Source organism: Scyliorhinus canicula, chromosome 6, assembly GCF_902713615.1.
Source record: "Scyliorhinus canicula chromosome 6, sScyCan1.1, whole genome shotgun sequence".
Taxonomy (NCBI): Eukaryota; Metazoa; Chordata; class Chondrichthyes; order Carcharhiniformes; family Scyliorhinidae; genus Scyliorhinus; species Scyliorhinus canicula.
The window spans coordinates 11,261,589-11,285,438 of NC_052151.1; the positions used below are offsets into that span (position 1 = coordinate 11,261,589).

General features: G+C 50.8%; 1 protein-coding gene across 2 annotated transcripts in view; it reads right to left on the reverse strand.

Moving 5' to 3' along the window:
• Positions 1-23,850, reverse strand: part of LOC119966977 (cullin-9) — a 176,785-nt gene that overhangs the window by 69,830 nt on the left and 83,105 nt on the right. For both annotated transcript variants that reach the window (XM_038798952.1, XM_038798951.1), the window contains exons 16-21: positions 17,720-17,838; positions 14,283-14,465; positions 10,036-10,193; positions 9,172-9,373; positions 6,528-6,699; positions 1,199-1,344 (exon numbers count right to left, since the gene is read on the reverse strand). In XM_038798952.1, coding sequence (XP_038654880.1) covers positions 1,199-1,344; positions 6,528-6,699; positions 9,172-9,373; positions 10,036-10,193; positions 14,283-14,465; positions 17,720-17,838 — 980 coding nt within the window. The remainder of the gene's footprint in view (positions 1-1,198; positions 1,345-6,527; positions 6,700-9,171; positions 9,374-10,035; positions 10,194-14,282; positions 14,466-17,719; positions 17,839-23,850) is intronic.

The following is a 23,850-nucleotide window of genomic DNA, read 5'->3' on the forward strand; positions in this document are numbered from 1 at the left end:
GAAACCCACGCACACACGGGGAGAACACGCAGACTCCGCACAGGCAGCGCCCCAAGCCGGAATCGAACCGGAGATCCTGGAGCTGTGAAGCAACTGTGCTAACCACTGTGCTACTGTGCTGCTTTTACTCTGCAGCCTAAGTTTATTTATCATTTACCCCGTTGAATTGCCTCGAGCAGATCATCTTTCAGATTGAGCATTACGGGTCATAACCAGTAGCCGCATAAAAGCATTTCCCATCTGCCCTAGTTCTTTTGCCAATGATCCCAAATGTGTGTAAAATCTGACCCTATGTCTGTATTCACCGGCCCACTGTTCTTGCACTCCTTTAAAATGACAATGTCTGGTTTATTTAAGTAACCCAATCAGCATTGTTACACTTTGCTTTTCAATACAATACTTCACGTGGGGATTATACACTATCCTTTGCAGAACTCGGAACTACATGGAACACCCTTTCACAACACTACCTGAAAGTATAGTCAGGTATTTCCAGGCAAAATGCCAATACGTTTTGAATGGATTTGCCAGTCAGAACCTGACAAAAAGTTTTCAAACAGAAATTGTAAACTCTCAATGTTTTCAACACACTAAATGTGGTCATGTTCATAATATATGCAATCATATTTTATCAATATTAGTCTTAAGGGCTTTTGTTCAAACCATATTAAAAATGTCTTTTGAAAATGATCAATACCAAACAAGTAGTCAAAGCATTTCTATTTACAGTGTAAAGTAGTTCAGAAAAATAAATTGATAGAAAATCAGAACTGTTAATCTAACATGGTCCATGGGATTTATTCAAAATATGTTTGAATGTCACAGTGCCATTAACAGTAAAGTAGGGATCAGTTATGAAAAAGATTAAGATTCATATGGAAGGGCAGCACGGTGGCACAGTTTGCACTGCAGTCTCACGGCATCGAGGTCCCAGGTTCGATCCCGACTCTGGGTCACTGTTCGTGTGGGGTTTGCAATTCTCCCCGTATTTGCATGGGTTTCGTCCCCACAACCCAAATATGTGCAAGCTAGGTGGATTGGCCACAGTAAATTGCCCCTATTTGGAAAAAATGAATTGGGTACACTAAATTTATATTAAAAAAAGATTAATTTGGATGTAGTACACAAAATATGTAATCATGACTGGGAATCAGCAATGTTAGAGCTACACGTGCTGGTATGGACAGTGCTGCTTTACCTCCTGTTCATTAAACTGCAGCAGGATGTACATTTGCAGAGTGGACACGTGCAAAGTCAGCGATCCATAGGTGATGACAGCATGACCCAGCCAGGTCCACTGTAACCTTCGAGGCTTTGTGCTGCTGAATCCATACACATTCTGACCTGAGAAAGCAAGGTAGAAATCAAAAGACTGGATTTTGTAATAAAGGACTCCAGAGTATCACTACTACACACAACTTCCATTCCTACTTTCTGTGGTGGCAAATTCCACAGACTAACCGCCCACTGGGTGAAGAAATTTCTCCTCACCTCAGCCCTAAAAGGTTTACTCCTTATCCTCAAACTATTACCCCTAGTTCTGGACTCCCCCACCATTGGGAACGTTCTTTCTGAATCTACCCGGTCTAATCCTGTTAGAATTTTATACGAGATCCCCTCTCACTCTGAAAACTCCACTGAATATAATCTTTTTTTGAAATAAATTTAGAGTACCCAATTCTTTTTTGGAAATTGAGGGGCAATTTAGCATGGCCAATCCACCTACCATGCACATCTTTTTGTGTTGTGGGGGTGAAACCCACGCAGACACGGGGAGAATGTGCAAACTCCACACGGACAGTGACCCAGAGCCGGGATCGAACCTGGAACCTCGGCATCGTGAGGCAGCAATGCTAACCACTGCACCACCATACCACCCTCCACTGAATATAATCCTAACTGTTTAGTCTCTCCTCATAGTACAGTCCTGCCATCTCTGGAATCGGCCTTCCTGACTCCCTCCACAGCAAGAACATCCTGCCTCTGATAAGAACACGAAAACTGCACACAATACTCATGGGGTGGCCTCACCAATGCCCGATACAATTGCAGTAAAGCATCTCTATTCCAATACCCAAATCCTCTTGCTTTGAAGGCCAGCAGACCATTTGCCTTCTTTGCTGCCTGCTATACGTGCGCGCTTACCTCAACGATTGATGCTCGAGGACACCAAGATCTCATTGTGTATCCACCTCTCAATTTACACCCATTCAAATAATAATCTACCTTCCTATTTTGCTATCAAAGTGGTAGCTACACTCACCCCCACCTTTAATGGCCGAGACCCTGATACATCTCTCACTCTGGTTGTTCTGCCAGTTATGGTCTGCATTTCCATTCCCTTTAGACAACATTCTGGGATAAGACTGACTATTTGCAGCGTTGGTGTCATATTTGAGGTTGAGGTCAGCTTCGGACCACATACCCATGCCATTACTAAGACCTCAGGAACATTGCTGGTTGCTGAAACCCTCGGTCTTCGTTATCTCTAAACCTGACTCCTCTAATGTACACCTCGCTGGTCTCCCGCATTCAACCCTCTGGCAGCAAGTCTCACTCACTCAACAGCCTGTGTTCACCGACCTATATTAATGCCCAGGCAAGCAATGGTTTGATGTTAAAATTCTCATGCCTCAGTCCTAATGTGTTATCTGTGTTGGTCTAACATCGACTGCAACTGGATGCAGTAAAACGAGAAACAGGCTTCCAACACTGTTTTATTGAACCTGCTGATTGCTGCACATAATCTGCTGTGTGTTGACACTCTATTAACCTAACTGATAACCTCCTACTGGCTTGACCAGACTAGCTCTCTACCACATGGTGATGATGTTCATTGGCCTGTGCACTGTGACTATCTCCTTAGCTGTGTCCTGTGAGAGAGGGAGAGTCTTAATGCTCTATGGGCTTTATAGTGGTGGTGCCCTGTCTGGTGATTGGTTGTTCTGTGTCGTGTGTGTTCATTGGTTATCCTGTGTCTCAATCACTGCCTGTCTGCATCTCATTATATACATGAGTGGATATTATGACAAGTCCCTCATGGTAACACCACCCCCCCTAATGTTCAACAGCACAACCCTTCCAGATATCTGCACTCATCTAATTCTGGCCTCTTCAGCAGCCCCAATTTTAACTGCTCCATTACTGGTGCCCATTCCCTTCGGCTGGTGCCCATTCCCTTCGGCTGGTGACCATTCCCTTCGGCTGGTGCCCGTTCCCTTCGGCTGGTGCCCGTTCCCTTCGGCTGGTGCCCGTTCCCTTCGGCTGGTGACCGTTCCCTTCGGCTGGTGACCATTCCCTTCGGCTGGTGACCATTCCCTTCGGCTGGTGCCCATTCCCTTCGGCTGGTGCCCATTCCCTTCGGCTGGTGCCCATTCCCTTCGGCTGGTGCCCATTCCCTTCGGCTGGTGCCCATTCCCTTCGGCTGGTGCCCATTCCCTTCGGCTGGTGTCCATTCCCTTCGGCTGGTGCCCATTCCCTTCGGCTGGTGACCATTCCCTTCGGCTGGTGCCCATTCCCTTCGGCTGGTGCCCATTCCCTTCGGCTGGTGCCCATTCCTTTCGGCTGGTGACCATTCCCTTCGGCTGGTGGCCATTCCCTTCGGCTGGTGACCATTCCCTTCGGCTGGTGACCATTCCCTTCGGCTGGTGACCATTCCCTTCGGCTGGTGACCATTCCCTTCGGCTGCTGACCACTCCCTTCGGCTGGTGCCCATTCCCTTCGGCTGGTGCCCATTCCCTTCGGCTGGTGCCCATTCCCTTCGGCTGGTGACCATTCCCTTCGGCTGGTGACCATTCCCTTCGGCTGGTGCCCATTCCCTTCGGCTGGTGCCCATTCCCTTCGGCTGGTGCCCATTCCCTTCGGCTGGTGCCCATTCCCTTCGGCTGGTGCCCATTCCCTTCGGCTGGTGCCCATTCCCTTCGGCTGGTGCCCATTCCCTTCGGCTGGTGCCCATTCCCTTCGGCTGGTGACCATTCCCTTCGGCTGGTGACCATTCCCTTCGGCTGGTGACCATTCCCTTCGGCTGGTGCCCATTCCCTTCGGCTGGTGCCCATTCCCTTCGGCTGGTGCCCATTCCCTTCGGCTGGTGCCCATTCCCTTCGGCTGGTGCCCATTCCATTCGGCTGCCTGGGCTTTAAGCTCTGAAATTTTCTCCCTAAACCTCACTCCTTTCTTCTTGTAGAACACAAAATCTTCTGCTTGGAGTGAGCATTTGGTGATCCGCCCTAATATCGTCTTCGTTTTCTCACTCTCCTGCAATGCATCTTGCACATTTAATGTTAAAGGTGCCATATAAATATAAGCTGCTGTTTCTTCTTGCCTCCTTTCCTTGGCTGGCTTAAAAATTGTTACATCTCCAAGTACTCCTCACTCTGATGAATGATCACTGACATATGGTTCCCTACACATGCTACGAGACATGTTGAGCATTTCCAGTGTTTTCTCTTGCACTTTCCTCTTGTAAAGGAAGAGTTGAGGCAGCTTGAATGGGAAACTAAAGGTACAAGTATTAAAGAAGGCAGCAGATGTGGCATCACGGTGGACCTCAATGGAATTCCGCAAGAGGATGGGAGTACGTTGGCTGGATCACCTGCCACCAGTATGCAGAGGAAGCTTGGAGCAAAGGAGAGCCTGGTGTTAGGGAGCAGGCCTGTGAGTAAGGAGGTCAAGATAGGGGGAAACAAGGCGTGAGGGGTCAGCAAAGTTTCAAGAGACAGAGATGTTGTAAGTGTGCAACTTTGTGAAGATGAGGAACACGAGGCCAACAATGCTTGCAAAACGACTACCTCACCCTAGACATCTTTCTTAAGTGCAACAGCTTTTATTCCTCTGCAGGATTGTAATTATTATCTCAACACACAATTTCAGAAACGCATAGACACCAGCATCTTGGCTCCATTCAACTGCAGCTTCGATATCCCAGATTCGAGCATAGGGACGCACTGTGGATCAGTTAGAGACTGTACAATTCTGTGGTACTGTTTCACTCATATTACATAGATAATAGAAGATAGGAGCAGGAGGAGGCCTTTTGGCCCTTCAACCCCCTCCGGCATTCACCATGATCACGGCTGAACATCTAACTCAATAGCCTAATCCTGCTTTCTCCTCATAGCCTTTGAACCCATTCTCCCAGAATCAGTATCTCCTCAGAAAAGGGCAAGGTGGAAGAACTGAGAAAGATGGTGGCAAAGTAGCAGTCACTGGACTATTAAGCCAGAGAACCAGGCTAATGCCCCAAGTAGGGCAGCAGGGTAGCATGGTGGTTAGCATAAATGCTTCACAGCTCCAGGGTCCCAGGTTCGATTCCCGGCTGGGTCACTGTCTGTGTGGAGTCTGCACGTCCTCCCCCTGTGTGCATGGGTTTCCTCCGGGTGCTCCGGTTTCCTCCCACAGTCCAAAGATGTGCGGGTTAGGTGGATTGGCCATGCTAAATTGCCCGTAGTGTCCTAATAAAAAAAAAGTAAGGTTAAGGGGGGGGGGGTTGTTGGGTTATGGGTATAGGGTGGATACTTGGGTTTGAGTAGGGTGATCATGGCTCGGCACAACATTGAGGGCCGAAGGGCCTGTTCTGTGCTGTACTGTTCTATGTCTATGTTACATGGGTTTAAATCTCATCTGGTGAAATTTAAATTAACCTAATTAATTTTTAAAAATCTGGAATATAAAGCTAATCGGACTAACAATGGGCATGAAGCCGTCATCGACTGTTGTCCTTTAAGGAAATCTGCCATCCTTGGTTGGTCTGGCCTATGTGCGACTCCAGACCCACAGCAATGTGGTTGACATCTTTTGCCCTCTGAAATAGCTGAGCAAGCCACTCAGTTCAAGGACAATTGGGGATAGGCAGCAAATGCTGGCCAGCCAGCGAGGTCCACATCCCAGGAAAGAATAATAAATTATTAAGAACCTTGACAGTCTCAGATGAGAAATTGAGTTTCCTTCAAAGATTTAGCTTAAAATTGTACCAGCTGGGGACGTGCTCAGCATAGAGGCTGAAATTTAGAGAGTCAATTTGGGATCATGCAGTACACAAGGCCTTTCAGCCAAATGTACTGGTGGCCTCTTTAAAAGAGCTATCCAAATATTTTCATGTCTCCACCTTTTCCCCATAGCACCGCAAATATTTCCCTTTCAAGCATCTTCCACTTATCTCGTATTAGGCACCAATGTATAATGGGCAGCAGATTTTCAGTTTGGGTTTAATTGGTTTTTTTTTTTAAATTTAGAGTACCCAATTATATTTTACAATTAAGGGGCAATTTAGTGTGGCCAATCCACCTAACCTGCACATCTTTGAGTTGTGGGGGTGAAACCCACGCAGACACGGGGAGAATGTGCAAACTCCACACGGACAGTGACCCAGAGCCGGGATCGAACCTGGGACCTCAGCGCCGTAGGCAGCAATGCTAACCACTGTGCCACCGTGCTGCCCCGGGTTTAATTGTTGGTATTTAAGCTTTAATCGCTTCTCCTTGGTTCCATGCACAAAAGACAACATTTTTGGATTTAATTCATATACTAACTAATAGTGTAGAAGTCGGAAAATTCCTCCAGGAAATTGCTGAGGGCAGGTGGGAAGAATGCTCTGGGATCATCGTGATAACAAAGAAATGATATGGACCAACAACGCGGAGAAAGCACAAGGACTTTCAAATCCGTTTCTTCTTCCGCTATGGATGGCTGGTCTTCCATCATCTGTATAAACAGGAAAGTTCACTGTAAAATGGATGTTTGTATAAATACAACAAATACAAATACACCTTTGACATAGTAAATGCCCAAAATAAAATAAATGGCATTGAAGCACAAGATATTACACAAAATATGCAATGCTAGTGTTAACCTTACTAGTTTTGGATGCTCCAACAAATGGAACCACATTGTCTGCACATATACTCTGTCCAACCAATACCTCCATTAGATTCACTCCAAATCTGCTCTTTTCAATCTTTCTCAATAGCTATAATCTCTCTGTTCTCGAACTATTTGCATAAATGTTCTTTGCACTTGCTCCAACGTTCCTGTCTCTCTTTTACGCTATGGAGAGCACAGCTGTGCACGGTACTATTCCAGTAAGACAGGTGACCAAAGCTTTGGTCTAAAAGGTAGGCTTTAAGGAGTAGTGACGCAAAGGGGATTAGGGAGGAAACTCCAGAACTTAAGACCGAGGCTGTCGAAGGCACGGTCAGCAATGGTGGAGTGCTGAAAATGTGGGATGTTAAGAGGCCAGAATTGGAGCAGCAGAGACCTTGCAGGTGGCAGGTTTAGAGGAGGGCACAACAATAGGGAGAGCAAGACAATGCAGGGATTTGAAAGTTAACATTGTGTAGCTGCTGGGTGACCATGTGGGTTAGTGAGCACAGGGGTGTTGGGCCAGACCAAACCTGGTGCTGCTGATGCCCTGGCTTTGGGCAAGCTCGACTTTCTACAAGGCACAGAATGGAAGGTCAGCTAAAAGACCTTCACTTACATCTAGAGGTAACGGCATGGCGAAGTATTTCAACAGACAAGCTGAGGAAGGATTGGAAGATGATATTGCAGAAGGGGAAGTAGGCAGTCTTCGTGATGGTGGGGATAATGTTAGAGGTTCATCAAGGTAGAATAGGAACTACAATGTTGTGAACAAATTAATCCAGCCTCAGGCCAAGGAGCGAGTTCAAACCAGTGGCTATGGAATGGAGTTTGTGAGCAGCCCCGGCAGGTTTGGTGGCGGGTAGGATTGGAGAATCCTACCCGCAGGAGCAGGAGGCACAAATGGTAAACCCATCAGCCTAAAAACTGGAAATTCTCCCAGCGGTAGGTTAATGGTGAGTTGGTTCTCCTGCTGTCTGGTGCTGCTCCAGACCAACCTGGTGCTGCTCATCCCCTGGCTGTGGATGAGCTCGGGTTCCTACAGGGCACAGTGTAGGATTTTTCCGGCCCTTTTAGCTGACAGGTTCTTCCGGTCCCGCTCATGGCGCCCCCCAGTGGTGGGATGGGTGAGCCATGTTAAAGGCCATAGATCCCGGCAGAACTGGAAGATCCCCCTGGCAGCCAATGGCAAGCTGGCTCTGGAAAAGACGTCACAGGGAGGCCAGGAAATCTGGTCCATGTGTTTTTGGATAACAAAGCACAAGAGTTTTTAAATCCTTTCATGGTATGGAAGCCTCGCTGGCTAGGCCAGCATTTGGTGCCCATCCCAAATTGTCCTCGAGAAGGTGGGGGTGAGTTACCTTCTTGAACGTCTGTAGTTTGTTTGGAGGAGGTACACTGGCAGTGTTGGTAAGGCGGCAATTAGCGCAGGAGCTGGTTTAACACTGGGCTAAATCGCTGGCTTTGAAAGCAGACCAAGGCAGGCCAGCAGCACGGTTCAATTCCCGTACCAGCCTCCCCAAACAGGCGGCAGAATGTGGCGACTAGGGGCTTTTCACAGTAACTTCATTTGAACCCTACTTGTGACAATAAGCGATTTTCATTTCATTTCATTGCACATTTTTTTACCCAGCAACACTGAAAGAATGATGCTATAGGCCAGAATTCCCATGACGGGGGTTCTCCAGTACGCTGCAATGAATGGAGTTTTGGTTGAGCACCACATTCTCCGTTCCCGCTGGGAATGGGTGCAGGGTGAATTTGGTTCGGAGAATCCCGGCAATGTTTTCAAGTCAAGATGGTGTGTGGTTCTATTGAATAACTTGTTTCAAACTTCACAGTCAGATCCACTGAAAACTATCCAATGTTTCATTGTTCAGGGTCATTTTTATGCCAGGAGCAAATCCCTTAATTATATTTGCACCCAGCATACTTTGAGGCAGAACACAGCAAGTCTAGGTAACTGGAGGTCACTTCTGCTGGAATTGGAAAGAGGCAAAAGTCAGCAAGATCTCGCACCCATCAATCCAATTACAACAGCAGGCCAAGTACTGAGCCGAGGCTGCCACCATAGACCTGAAGAAGCTGACGGAATTGAATTAAGTACAAGTCTGATCATCAACCCAGGGCCTATCAACTTAGAAACCACAGACAATTTTCATCAGCAGCTTCTTAAAGTAATTTCCTTCTGCGCAAAGAATTATTTAGCAAAACCAGGGAATATGGAATTGTTGTACATTTAGATGAAGAGATGGCAGGTAACGAGACTCTCCCCCTGTCCTCCTGCAAAGTACAAGTTGGACATCCTACACTCACTTTGTCATCCAGATCCTCCAGTTTCTTGTCGAGTTGCTGCAGCCTGTACAGGTGGAACTCCTGCTGCAGCTCATCCGACGCACTAAGATTCTTCAGCATCTGTTGAGGGTACCTGCTGGGGAAGCAGGTTCCAATGTGATCGATAACAGCTCGCTCCAGCCATACCTTCCCCTGGCCCAGAAGCCGATCTGCCAGATAGTATCTGCCAGAAAGAAAGAGTTCAGAGAAAAGATCAGTACAAAACGTTTATTTTCAGATATTTTGCATTCACAGTTAAGCATTGCTCATGCCTAGTTGTTTTCTTGTATATCGCCATGGCTGGGCGTGCTTTCTTGACGACTGCAGTCCTTGTAAAGTTACTCCCACAGTGCTGTTAGGTAGCGAGTTCCAGGATTCCCAACCAGCCATGGCGATATATGGTCAAGATGGGACAGTGTGGAACTTGAAGGTGTTGATGTTCCCAAGCACTTGCTATCCTTTCCCTACTAGGTAATGGACTGAGGAAGCCTGACTGGGTTGCTATGGTGCACCTTCTAGATGGTCCACACCACAGCCATGTTTGCAATAGTGCTGGATAGAGTGGAATGTTTAAGGTGGTGGATGGGGTGCCAATCTAGGGGACGGCTTTGACCTGGATTGGTGGAGCTTCTTGAGCGTTTTTGGAGCTGCACTCATGCAGACAAGTGGAAAGTATTCCATCATACTGGTGTCGCAGGACAGAATAGCCAAGCTCCAACTTGCTCTAGTAACCATGCCAATTTGTGTCATTGGTTCAGTTGGGTTTCTGATCAATATGGCTGCCAAACCGCTAACCAAGATATCATTTCCTTCTAGGTCACCATTTCAGTAATCCATTCTTATTACCTGTAGAAATGTTCAAACATGTTGGCCAGCTCAAGTCCCGAGAGGAACAGCATCGGCTCCAAGAATTGCTGCAGCTGGTTTAGTGTTTCCATATTCCTCGTGTTCATCTCGCTTTCTTGGATGCGTTGATCAATGTACTGTGCAAACCGCTCACTGACCTAAACAACAGAGTTACATTCAACTCCTCTCAGTTACACCGACTTCAGAGTTAGGAAACACTAACTTCCCTTCCTACTATAACCCCCCCTCCTGACGTCCCTGAGCCCATCTCATCTCTGACACACTGCACCAACTGTCCTGACCCCCATTTTCACTAAATTATTAACCACTGAACTTCTTGGCTCCCATAACAAACTGACATTGTGAATGGCTCCCCTTCCTCAAGTACTGTCCGCCTCCCCTTTCATCACCACCTTCCCCACCAACCCACGCACAACCGCTCTGTCCTTGAAAAATACCACCACTTCCAAAATAATTTTCCAGCTTTGAATATGTTGCCACCTCACAAATCCGTGCCCATCATTCACACATCTCGAGTTGTTTCGAGTCTCCCCAATCAAGTTCCCATCATAACTAAAGCACTGAAACAGACCTGCTTCTGTGTCATCTCATCCAGGGTGAACTGGAATTTCCTCCAGTTACACACAGGGCTGACCAAAGGCACTGGTTTTTGCTCCCTCCAAAACCTCCATGCTGTTTCCACCTGTCTCTCCACCACTTTCTCAAGTTGAATGAGGCTGTTCAAAACCTCTGTTCTTTTAGAGCCCATGCTGCTTTTCAAACCCCATTTCCTCTCCTTGCGCAGACCCTCAGTATCATTGCCTCTCTGTGCCTTTGCATCAGTCCATCTGTTTAAGTAACGTTCATTCAGCCTTAACTCACTATCCCAGGGATCATCCCGGAAAGTGAAGGTAACCATACTACGCGCCCCCCCCCCCCCCCCCCCCCCCCCCGCAACTTATTTCTCTACTGCAAAATGTCCTTTTAAACCCTTCTCCCCTTCAACAATATGTTTGAGGCCACCTTTGTCACTAAATTCAAGTCAATCTGATCATCTGCCTTGGCCACATCCCTCCCTTCCACTAGCCCACCTAGCCAAACTTCCTCTAGAAGTCCCCACTGCTCTGACCATGAATTCACAAATTTGTCTACTTTCTCCTCTCATGTCAGCCCCAAGATCATTTTGTCTGAGTCCCACCCGCTACTCCCTCAACCTTCTCACTAAACTGCTGACCATCTAACACTACTGTTGGCTGATATTGCCAACTATTATAGAATCCTACAGTACAGAAGGCCATTCGGCCAATCGAGTCTGCCCCAGCCCTTACTCTGATAGAGCTCCCTACCAAGGCCCAATCCCCCACTCCTAGCCGCAAAACCCCACCTAATGTTTGGGAAATTTATCATGGCCAATCCACCTCACCTGCACATATTTGGACTGTGGGAAGAAACCGGAGCATCCGGAGGAAACCCACGCAGACACTGGGGAGAACGTGCAGACTCCATAAAATCACACAGTCACACGAGGTCAGAATCGAACCTAGGAGCCTGGCGTTGTGAGGCAACAATGCTAACCACTATGCCACCCTTCCTGACTTGTCCCTCTCTTTTTCAATATATCATCGCACTAAGGTAGTTTGAGCAGCTAGAGACTAAATTAAAAAGTAGTCTTCAAGAAGCATTTCGATATAGCATTTGGGGTGAAGGGGATCAAAGGATTTTGGGGGCGGGGGGGAGGAGAGGTGGAATCTGGCTATTGAGTTGGATGTTCAGCCTTGATCACAATGAATGGCGGAGCAGACTCCTCCTGCTCCTATTTTCAATGTTTCTAATCAGAAAGGTTAGAATCTTTGCATTACTATCTGAGCTAAGAGTAAATTGGCAAAGATAAATAAGATCTATGGCTCACAGGCTGATGTGGGAAAAATGGGTTTCCATTCATAGAATCATACAATTTCTACAGTGCAGAAGGAGGCCATTGAGTCTGCACTGACCCTCTAGAGCACCCTACCTAGGGTCCACTCCCCCACCCTATCCCCGTAACCCCCACAACCCCCTCTAACCTGCACATTTTTGTGACAGGGGCAATTTTAGCATGGCCAATCCACCTAATCCGCACATCTTTAAAGTGCGGGAGGAAACTGGAGCACCCGGAGGGTTCCCACAGACACGAGGAGAAAGTGCAAGCTGATGGTGGTAGTTCTTCAACCTCGGCAGTCCATATGGTGTAGGTATACCGTCAGTGCTGTTAGGAAGGTTGTCCCAGGATTTTGACCCAGTGACAGTGAAGGAACTGCGATATATTTCCAATCAGGGTGGTGAGTAACTTGGAGGGGAACCTCCAGGTGGTGGGGTTCCCTGGTATCTGCTGCTCTTGTCCTTCTAGATCAGGGGTGGGCAAAATTTTCCGTGCAAGGGCCACATTCAGAAATTCACAATTCACAAAGGGCCGCATAGTATATTAAGTAAAATAATTACTTCACCCGGTTATGATTCTGGGCGCCTCATATAGAACTATGTTCATATAGAACATAGAACAGTACAGCACAGAACAGGCCCTTTGCCCCTCGACGTGCCGAGCAATGATCACCCTACTCAAGTCAACATATCCACCCTATACCAGTAAGTAACCCAACAGCCCCCCCCCCCCCCCCCCCCCCCAATTAACCTTAAAAAAATTTTTTAAAAAAGTAGTTTGCCCACCCCTGTTCTAGATGGTAGAGGTCACCGTTTTGGAAGGTGCTGTGTAAGGAACCTTTGTGACTGGCTGCAGTGCATCTTTTAGATGGTACACACGGCTGCCACTGTTCATCAGTGTTTTTAATAATTATTTCATGGAATGTGGACATCACTGGCAAGGCCTGTATTTGTTGCCTATCCCATGGGCAGTTAAGTGTCAACCACATTGCTATGGGGTCTGGGGACACATGTAGGCCAGACCAGCCAGGGACAGCAGATTTATGACAATGGTTCCATGGTCACCTACGACCAACTCTCAATTCCAGATTTAGAAATTTAATTTAAATATCTGCTGCTGTGGTGGGATTTGAACCCAGACCGGGATCTGTGAATTATAAGTCCAGTGACATTACTGTCTCCCCCGAGGGAATAAAGGCTGAAGATGGTGGAGCGGAGGGTGGCACTATGGTACAGTAGTTAGCACTGCTGCCTCACAGCACTGAGGACCCGGGTTCAATCTCGGTCCCGGGTCACTGTCCATGTGGAGTTTGCACATTATCCCCAAGTCTGCGTGGATCTCACCCCCAAAAGCCCAAAGATGTGCGGGGTAGATGGATTGGCCACGCTAAATTGCCCCTTATTTGGAATTTTTTAAAATTAAATAGATGGTGGATAGAGTACCAATCAAGCAGGCTGTTTTGACCTGGAGGTGTTGAACGCCTTCACTGTTGTTGGAGCTGCACACATCCAGGTAAGTGGAGAGTATCCTATCATTCTCCTAACCTTGTAGATGCCGCAAAAATGCTTTGGGAAGTCAGGAGATTAATTACTCGCCACAGAATTCCCAGCTTTTGACCTGTTGCTGTAGGAAAGGTTGAGCCTATACACATGAGAGTTTAGAAGAATGAGGAGTGATCGTATTGAAACTTGTATGATTCTGAGGGAACTTCACAGGGTAGATACTGAGAGGATGTTTTCCTTCATGGGAAAATCTAGAAGTGAGGCACACTATTTAAAAGTAAGGGGTCTCTCCTTTGAGAGAAAGATCAGGAAGAATTTCTTCTGAGGGTCATTGGTTGGGCAGCACAATAGGACAGTGGTCACCACTATAGCTTCACAGCTCCAGGGTCCCAGGTTCGATTCCCGGCTTGGTTCACTGTCTGTGTGGAGTCTGCATGTTCTCCCCGTGTCTGAGTGGGTTTCCTCCGGGTGGCTCCCACAAGTCCTGAAAGACGTGCTGTTGGACATTCTGAATTTTCCTCAGTGTACCCGAACAAGCGGCGGAATGTGGTGACTCGGGGCTTTTCACAGTAACTTAATTGCACAGAAAACAAATTTTACTTGATCAATGAAAATACAACTACAGGGTTATGGGAGGAGCATTTAAGGCCACAATCTCACTGAATAGCAGAGCAGGCTCAAGGATCCAAATGGACTACACTTGCTCCTATTTGTTATATTCTGTTCTGCTTTTACCCAGAATCTTTGTGTACAGGATATCAGCAATGTGCCAATGTGGGATGAGCAGCCCGTAACAGGCAGTGTTCGATGGTCACATGTTTACTTACGTGCATGGCAGTGAGATGGGAAAGCTGAAGGAGTGCGGCTGCAAAGCCCTTGCGCAGCGCTAATACAAATGCCATCTGCTGCCCAAACAGTTCATCCATGGCATTCTTCAACTTCAAGTACATGTCCCGGTAACGTTTGACAAAATCAGGAGAATTCCATGCTCCATCGAGGAATCTTTTTACCTAATGGGAAAAAATACGGTCAGAAACAAATGGTGGAAGAACCATGGCCAATTTGACGTTTCAGAGTACCATAACTCTGCTGCTAGAGGCTGATAATGTTTAAGCCATTTATATTTGAGATACGAAATCAGTGAAAAAACAATTACACAGCCTTTCTGTAACTGAGACCTTTACTTAAATATTAACCGTTCGCCAATATTGCACAATAAATTCAAGCAACACTCCACGAAGTGAACCATTCCACAAGTCACTGGTTAAGAAGTGAAAGCATTTCAAAGAACAATACAGCACAGGAACAGGCCCTTCGACCCTCCAAGCCTGTACCAGTCATGATACCACCCTTTGCCAAAACCCTCAGCACTTCCTAGTGCCGTATCCCTCTAAAGAACAAAGAAATATTTTAGATTTTACTTTTCAATTTACAAATAAAAAACCAACATGAATTCAACTCCTCCTCAGTGAGGTGGGATGAGGTAGTACTGAAGCGATGCAGATTGTTTGTGTACACTACACATCTTTTATGTTGGACGTTAACATGGGGTAAAAGGGGTTATCGCCCTCCCAGTCAGCATCTCGCGTCAGCCCAGTGCAGTGTGCAGCACAAACATTCCAGTCAGGAGGTCATAAATTTATGCCCATAGGTTTCAGCATATAATCTCGGCTGGCACTGCAGTGCCTCAAATAAGACATGAAACCAAGCTCCCACCTGCCCCAGCACTTTGGATGGATGGTACCATGTGTTCAAAGAGCATCGAGCTCTCTGGATGTTTTTGTCAACAATCCCCCATCAGCTAACTCTGCCTTTGTCTCGTTGCTGTTTGAGAGATCTGTTATATACAAATGGCCACTACACTTCAGAGCAGTTCATTGGATGTGAAGGACAAAGAGAAGTAGCTGCTGAATCCGGAGTGTTCTATCAGTGAAAGCCCTCCTTCCTATTATTACCATCTCTGTCAAGACCATTAATGGTTAAAAAGACATTGAACAGCCAGTGATTAAACAAAAGCAAACTTCACTGGAAATAAATTAAACGAAGCAAGCACTAATTTAACACTATAGCTTGCCAAAACTCTGGGCAATGGCATAGTGGTATTGTCGCTGGACAAGTAAACTAGAGACCTCAGGTAATACTCTGGGAACCCGGGTTCGAATCCCACCATGGCAGATGGTGAAATTTGAATCCAATAAAAATTTGGAATTAAAAGTCTAATACTGACCGTGAAACCATTGTCAATTATTGCAAAGATTTTGGCAGTACACTCTTGAGGTTGGCCTGGTTGATGGCCCTGGCCACAATGACAAGGCCTCCGGGTGTTCTGTTTCACTGTTATTTATAGCAGTGTACAATTCATCAAGCACCTTCTTCACTTCTGCCTGGGATGGGATGTAGACCGCCGTAAGGTTAATGTGCAGTTTCAGTCGGCAGTTAGGAAGGCAAATGGAAGGTTAGCATTCATGTCAAGAGGGCTGGAATACAAGACCAGGGATGTACCTCTGAGGCTGTATAAGGCTCTGGTCAGACCCCATTTGGAGTATTGTGAGCAGTTTTGGGCCCCGTATCTAAGGAAGGATGTGCTGGCCTTGGAAAGGGTCCAGAAGAGGTTTACAAGAATGATTCCTGGAATGAAGAACTTGTCATATGAGGAACGTTTGAGGACTCTGGGTCTGTACTCGTTGGGAGTTTAGAAGGATGAGAGGGGATCTTATTGAAACTTACAGGATACTGCGAGGCCTGGATAGAGTGGACGTGGAGAGGATGTTTCCATTTGTAGCAAAAACTAGAATCAGAGGACACCATCTCAGACTAAAGGGACAATTCTTTAAACAGAAATAAGGAGGAATTTCTTCAGCCAGAGGGGTGGTGAATCTGGGGAACTCTTTGCCGCAGAAGGCTGTGGAGGCCAAATCACCGAGTGTCTTTAAGACAGAGATAAATAGGTCCTTGATTAATAAGGGGATCAGGGGTTATGGGGAGAAGGCAGGAGAATGGGGATGAGAAAATATCAGCCATGACTGAATGGCGGAGCAGACCCGATGAGCCAAGTGGCCTAATTCTGCTCCAATGTCTTCTGGTCTTAATGACAGAAGTTAACTCCCGTGGGAGGTAGTACGGGTGGTATTTCACAGTCAGGTATTCCAGGTACGGGGAGCAGTAATTCGCCAGAGTTGCCACCATGAGCACCAGGAGCCAGGAGGAGTTGATAAGGAGGCAAACCCCTCCACCCTTCACTTTGCCTGATGACGCGGTGCGGTCCATCTGGTGTATGGAGAAGCCATCAGGTTTTATGGCACAGTCCGGTGAGGCAGGGGTGAGCCATGTCTCTATGAAACACAGCAGTCTCTTGCTTTCCTTTGAGAGGTAAGTCTGGCGTTAAGCTCTTCAAGCTTGTTTCTGACACTGCTCGGATGTTTGCCAGGCGTATGCTGGGGAGCCGAGACATGAAACCGCGTTGCTTCAGTCTCACCTGCAGACTGCCGCGTTTCACACGCTTCCTCGCTCAGCGGCTGCTCTGAATGGTTCCGAGATCCTCTGGGAGAAGTCTGACCTTGTGGCAGGTAAGTGGTTGAGTCTGGCGGGGGCCGGGGCGCTGGTTTCCGTTTCGCGTGACGCTGGTTTGCAATTCGGTTGGGCCCTGCGGTTTTGTGGTGTGCACCATCAACAAGATGCACTGCCGTAACTCACCAAGGTTCCTCAGACAGTACCAAACCCACGGCCACTAACATATAGAAGGACAAGAGCTGCAGATACCTGGGAACCTCTCCACCTGGAGGTTCTCCTCTAAGTCACTCACCACCCTGACTTGGAAATATATCCCCATTCCTTCGCTGTAACTGGGGCAACATCCTGGAACTCCCATACAGCACAGTGGTGTACCTACACCTCAGGGACTGCAGCGGTTCAAGTAGGCGGGTCACCACCACCTTCTGAATGGCAGCCAGGGATGGGTAATAAATGCTGCCCGAACCGGCGATGATCACAACCCATGAATGAATAATTTTTAAAAGCCCAATACAGCAAGGGTCTCGGCAAACTTCACACAGAAGCAGCAGCTTCCGGGGGTGGGGCCTCTTTATGTCCCAATCACAGAAAATAAACTGCAGAATGGAATTGTTGGTAGATGAAGAAAAACAGGGATGAGGGATTGCTCTTGCGTTCCACGCAGAGGGCAGAAGAAAAATTAAAAGGGTGGAATTTCATGCTCTGAAAGACAGTACCCTGGTGATCAGTGCAAATTTCTCATTCATCTCCTTACCTGTTGCTGTACGACACCGTGCCAACACTGTGCTATCCCAGAGATACTGCTGGGCTTGCTCAGCATCTGTCCTTTCACAGACCCAGACGTGCTGCTGTCTTTTGATTTGTTTTTGCCATCTGCAAACCACAAACACATGTTTAAACGACTGTCGGTTCCAGCTGACTGTCACCTCTGAATTTTAAGTCCCATTTTCTGAGAGTGACGACAAACAAGTTTAAGTGATCATTCCATACAATCGCGTGAGTCACAGCGGTCCCACCGCCCAGGCACAGCGGGTCCCACCGCCCAGGCACAGCAGGTCCCACCGCCCAGGCACAGCGGGCCCACCGCCCAGGCACAGCGGGCCCACCCAGGCACAGCGGGCCCACCGCCCAGGCACAGCGGGTCCCACCGCCCAGGCACAGCGGGTCCCACCGCCCAGGCACAGCGGGCCCACCCAGGCACAGCGGGGCCCACCGCCCAGGCACAGCGGGCCCACCGCCCAGGCACAGTGGGTCCCACCGCCCAGGCACAGCGGGTCCCACTGCCGAGGAACAGCGGTCCCACCGCCCAGGCACAGCGGGTCCCACCGCCCAGGCACAGCGGGTCCCATCGCCCAGGCACAGCGGTCCCCGCCCAGGCACAGCGGGTCCCATCGCCCAGGCACAGCGGTCCCCGCCCAGGCACAGCGGGTCCCACTGCCGAGGAACAGCGGTCCCACCGCCCAGGCACAGCGGGTCCCATCGCCCAGGCACAGCGGGTCCCACCGCCCAGGCACAGCGGGTCCCACCGCCCAGGCACAGCGGGTCCCACTGCCCAGGCACAGCGGGTCCCACCGCCCAGGCACAGCGGGTCCCACCGCCCAGGCACAGCGGGTCCCATCGCCCAGGCACAGCGGGTCCCACCGCCCAGGCACAGCGGGTCCCACTGCCGAGGAACAGCGGTCCCACCGCCCAGGCACAGCGGGTCCCACCGCCCAGGCACAGCGGGTCCCACCGCCCAGGCACAGCGGGTCCCACTGCCGAGGAACAGCGGTCCCACCGCCCAGGCACAGCGGGTCCCACTGCCCAGGCACAGCGGGTCCCACCGCCCAGGCACAGCAGGCCCACCCAGGCACAGCGGGTCCCACCGCCCAGGCACAGCGGGTCCCACCGCCCAGGCACAGCGGGTCCCACCGCCCAGGCACAGCGGGCCCATCGCCCAGGCACAGCGGGTCCCACCGCCCAGGCACAGCGGGTCCCACCGCCCAGGCACAGCGGGTCCCACCGCCCAGGCACAGCGGGCCCACCGCCCAGGCACAGCGGGTCCCACCGCCCAGGCACAGCGGGTCCCACCGCCCAGGAACAGCGGGTCCCACCGCCCAGGCACAGCGGGTCCCACCGCCCAGGCACAGCGGGTCCCACCGCCCAGGCACAGCGGGTCCCACCGCCCAGGCACAGCGGGTCCCACCGCCCAGGCACAGTGGGTCCCACTGCCCAGGCACAGCGGGCCCACCGCCCAGGCACAGCGGTCCCACCGCCCAGGCACAGCGGGTCCCACCGCCCAGGCACAGCGGGTCCCACCGCCCAGGCACAGCGGTCCCACCGCCCAGGCACAGCGGGTCCCACCGCCCAGGCACAGCGGGTCCCACCGCCCAGGCACAGCGGGTCCCACCGCCCAGGCACAGCGGCCCCACTGCCCAGGCACAGCGGGCCCACCCAGGCACAGCGGGTCCCACCGCCCAGGCACAGCGGGTCCCACCGCCCAGGCACAGCGCGCCCGCCCAGGCACAGCGGACCCACCGCCCAGGCACAGCGGGTCCCACCGCCCAGGCACAGCGGGCCCACCGCCCAGGCACAGCGGGCCCACCGCCCAGGCACAGCGGGTCCCACTGCCCAGGCACAGCGGGCCCACCGCCCAGGCACAGCGGGTCCCACCGCCCAGGCACAGCGGGTCCCACCGCCCAGGCACAGCGGTCCCACCGCCCAGGCACAGCGGTCCCACCGCCCAGGCACAGCGGGCCCACCGCCCAGGCACAGCGGGTCCCATCGCTCAGGCACAGCGCGCCCGCCCAGGCACAGCGGGTCCCATCGCCCAGGCACAGCGGGTCCCACCGCCCAGGCACAGCGGGTCCCACCGCCCAGGCACAGCGGGCCCACTGCCCAGGCACAGCGCGCCCACCGCCCAGGCACAGCGGGTCCCATCGCCCAGGCACAGCGGGTCCCACCGCCCAGGCACAGCGGGTCCCACCACCCAGGCACAGCGGCCCCACCGCCCAGGCACAGCGGGTCCCACTACCCAGGCACAGCGGGCCCATCGCCCAGGCACAGCGGGCCCATCGCCCAGGCACAGCAGGCCCATCGCCCAGGCACAGCGGGTCCCACCGCCCAGGCACAGCGGGTCCCACCGCCCAGGCACAGCGGGTCCCACTGCCCAGGCACAGCGGGTCCACCGCCCAGGCACAGCGGGCCCACTGCCCAGGCACAGCGGGTCCCACTGCCGAGGAACAGCGGTCCCACCGCCCAGGCACAGCGGGTCCCACCGCCCAGGCACAGCGGGCCCATCGCCCAGGCACAGCGGTCCCACCGCCCAGGCACAGCGGGTCCCACCGCCCAGGCACAGCGGGTCCCATCGCTCAGGCACAGCGGGTCCCACCGCCCAGGCACAGCGGGTCCCACCGCCCAGGCACAGCGGGTCCCACCGCCCAGGCACAGCGGGCCCACCGCCCAGGCACAGCGCGCCCACCCAGGAACAGCGGTCCCACCGCCCAGGCACAGCGGGCCCACCGCCCAGGCACAGCGGGCCCACCGCCCAGGCACAGCGGGTCCCACCGCCCAGGCACAGCGCGCCCGCCCAGGCACAGCGGACCCACCGCCCAGGCACAGCGGTCCCACCACCCAGGCACAGCGGGTCCCACCGCCCAGGCACAGCGGGTCCCACCGCCCAGGCACAGCGGGTCCCACCGCCCAGGCACAGTGGGTCCCACCGCCCAGGCACAGCGGGCCCACCGCCCAGGCACAGCGCGCCCGCCCAGGCAGAGCGGGCCCACAGCCCAGGCACAGCGGGTCCCACCGCCCAGGCACAGCGGGTCCCACCGCCCAGGCACAGCGGGTCCCACCGCCCAGGCACAGCGGTCCCACCGCCCAGGCACAGCGGGCCCACCGCCCAGGCACAGCGGGCCCACTGCCCAGGCACAGCGGTCCCACCGCCCAGGCACAGCGCGCCCGCCCAGGCAGAGTGGGCCCACAGCCCAGGCACAGCGGGCCCATCGCCCAGGCACAGCGGGCCCACCGCCCAGGCACAGCGGGTCCCACCGCCCAGGCACAGCGGGCCCACTGCCCAGGCACAGCGGGCCCACCGCCCAGGCACAGCGGGCCCACTGCCCAGGCACAGCGGTCCCACTGCCGAGGAACAGCGGTCCCACCGCCCAGGCACAGCGCGCCCGCCCAGGCAGAGTGGGCCCACAGCCCAGGCACAGCGGGCCCATCGCCCAGGCACAGCGGGTCCCACCGCCCAGGCACAGCGCGCCCGCCCAGGCAGAGCGGGCTTAATGGCCTCCTTCTACAAGTGCTACAACAATTCTGTGATTCTGAGAAAACCTATCCCCGTTGGTGGAAGATAAGAACTAGGAGCAGGAGTAGGCCATCTGGCCCCTCGAGCCTGCTCCGCCATTCAATGAGATCATGGCTGATCTTTTGTGGACTCAGCTCCACTTTCCGGCCCGAACACCATAACCCTTAATCCCTTTATTCTTCAAAAAACTATCTATCTTTACCTTAAAAACATTTAATGAAGGAGCCTCAACTGCTTCACTGGGCAAGGAATTCCATAGATTCACAACCCTTTGGGTGAAGAAGTTCTCCTAAGATCAGTCCTAAATCTACTTCCCCTTATTTTGAGGCTATGTCCCCTAGTTCTGCTTTCACCCGCCAGTGGAAACAACCTGCCCGCATCTATCCTATCTATTCCCTTCATAATTTTTAATGTTTCTATAAGATCCCCCCTCATCCTTCTAAATTCAAACGAGTACAGTCCCAGTCTACTCAATCTCTCCTCGTAATCCAACCCCTTCAGCTCTGGGATTAACCTAGTGAATCTCCTCTGCACACCCTCCAGTGCCAGTACGTCCTTTCTTAAGTAAGGAGACCAAAACTGAACACAATACTCCAGGTGTGGCCGCACTAACACCTTATACAATTGCAGCATAACCTCCCTAGTCTTAAACTCCATCCCTCTAGCAATGAAGGACAAAATTCCATTTGCCTTCTTAATCACCTGTTGCACTTGTAAATCGACTTTGTGACTCATGCACTAGCACACCCAGGTCTCTCTGCACAGCGGCATGCTTTAATATTTTATCGTTTAAATAATAATCCCGTTTGCTGTTATTCCTACCAAAATGGATAACCACACATTTGTCAACATTGTATTCCATCTGCAAGACCCTAGCCCATTCACTTAACCTATCCAAATCCCTCTGCAGACTTCCAGTATCCTCTGCACTTTTCGCTTTCCCACTCACCTTAGCGTCATCTGCAAACTTGGACACATTGCCCTTGGTCCCCAACTCCAAATCATCTATGTAAATTGTGAACAATTGTGGGCCCAACACGGATCCCTGAGGGACACCACTAGATACTGATTGCCAACCAGAGAAACACCCATTAATCCCCACTCTTTGCTTTCTATTAATTAACCAATCCTCTATCCATGCTACTACTTTACCCTTAATGCCATGCATCTTTATCTTATGCAGCAACCTTTTGTGTGGCACCTTGTCAAAGGCTTTCTGGAAATCCAGATATACCACATCCATTGGCTCCCCGTTATCTACTGCACTGGTAATGTCCTCAAAAAATTCCACTAAATTAGTTAGGCACGACCTGCCCTTTATGAAGCCATGCTGCGTCTGCCCAATGGGACAATTTCTATCCAGATGCCTCGCTATTTCTTCCTTGATGATAGATTCCAGCATTTTCCCTACTACCGAAGTTAAGCTCACTGGCCTATAATTTCCTGCTCTCTGCCTACCTCCTTTTTTAAACAGTGGTGTCACGTTTGCTAATTTCCAATCCACCGGGACCACCCCAGAGTCTACTGAATTTTGGTAAATCATCATTAGTGCATCTGCAATTTCCCTAGCAATCTCTTTTAGCACTCTGGGATGCATTCCATCAGGGCCAGGAGACTTGTCTACCTTTAGCCCCATTAGCTTGCCCATCACTACCTCCTTAGTGATAACAATCTTCTCAAGATCCTCACCTGTCACAGCCTTATTTCTATCAGTCGCTGGCATGTTATTTGTGTCTTCCACTGTGAAGACCGACCCAAAAAACCTTTTCAGTTCCTCAGCCATTTCCTCATCTCCCATTATTAAAACTCCCTTCTCATCCTCTAAAGGACCAATATTTACCTTAGCCACTCTTTTTTGTTTTATATATTTGTTAAAACTTTTATTGTGTTTTTATATTCTGAGCAAGTTTACTCTCATAGTCTATCTTACTCTTCTTCATAGCTTTTTTAGTAGCTTTCTGTTGCCCCCTAAAGATTTCCCAGTTCTCTAGTCTCCCACCAATCTTTGCCACTTTATATGCTTTTTCCTTCAATTTGATACTCTCCCTTATTTCCTTAGATATCCACGGTCGATTTTCCCTCTTTCTACCGTCCTTCCTTTTTGTTGGGATAAACCTTTGCTGAGCACTGTGAAAAATCGCTTGGAAGGTTCTCCACTCTTCCTCAACTGTTCCACCATAAAGTCTTTGCTCCCAGTCTACCTTAGCTAGTTCTTCCCTCATCCCATTGTAATCTCCTTTGTTTAAACACAAAACACTAGTATTTGGTTTTACTTTCTCACCCTCCATCTGTATTTTAAATTCCACCATATTGTGATCGCTCCTTCCGAGAGGATCCCTAACTATGAGATCATGAATCAATCCTGTCTCATTACACAGGACAAGATCTAGGACCGCTTGTTCCCTCGTAGATTCCATTACATACTGTTCTAGGAAACTATCGCGGATACATTCTATAAACTCCTCCTCAAGCTTGCCTTGCCCGACCTGGTTAAACCAATCGACATGTAGATTAAAATCCTCATGATAACTGCTGTACCATTTCTGCAGGCATCAGTTATTTCTTTGTTTATTGCCTGCCCCACCATAACGTTACTA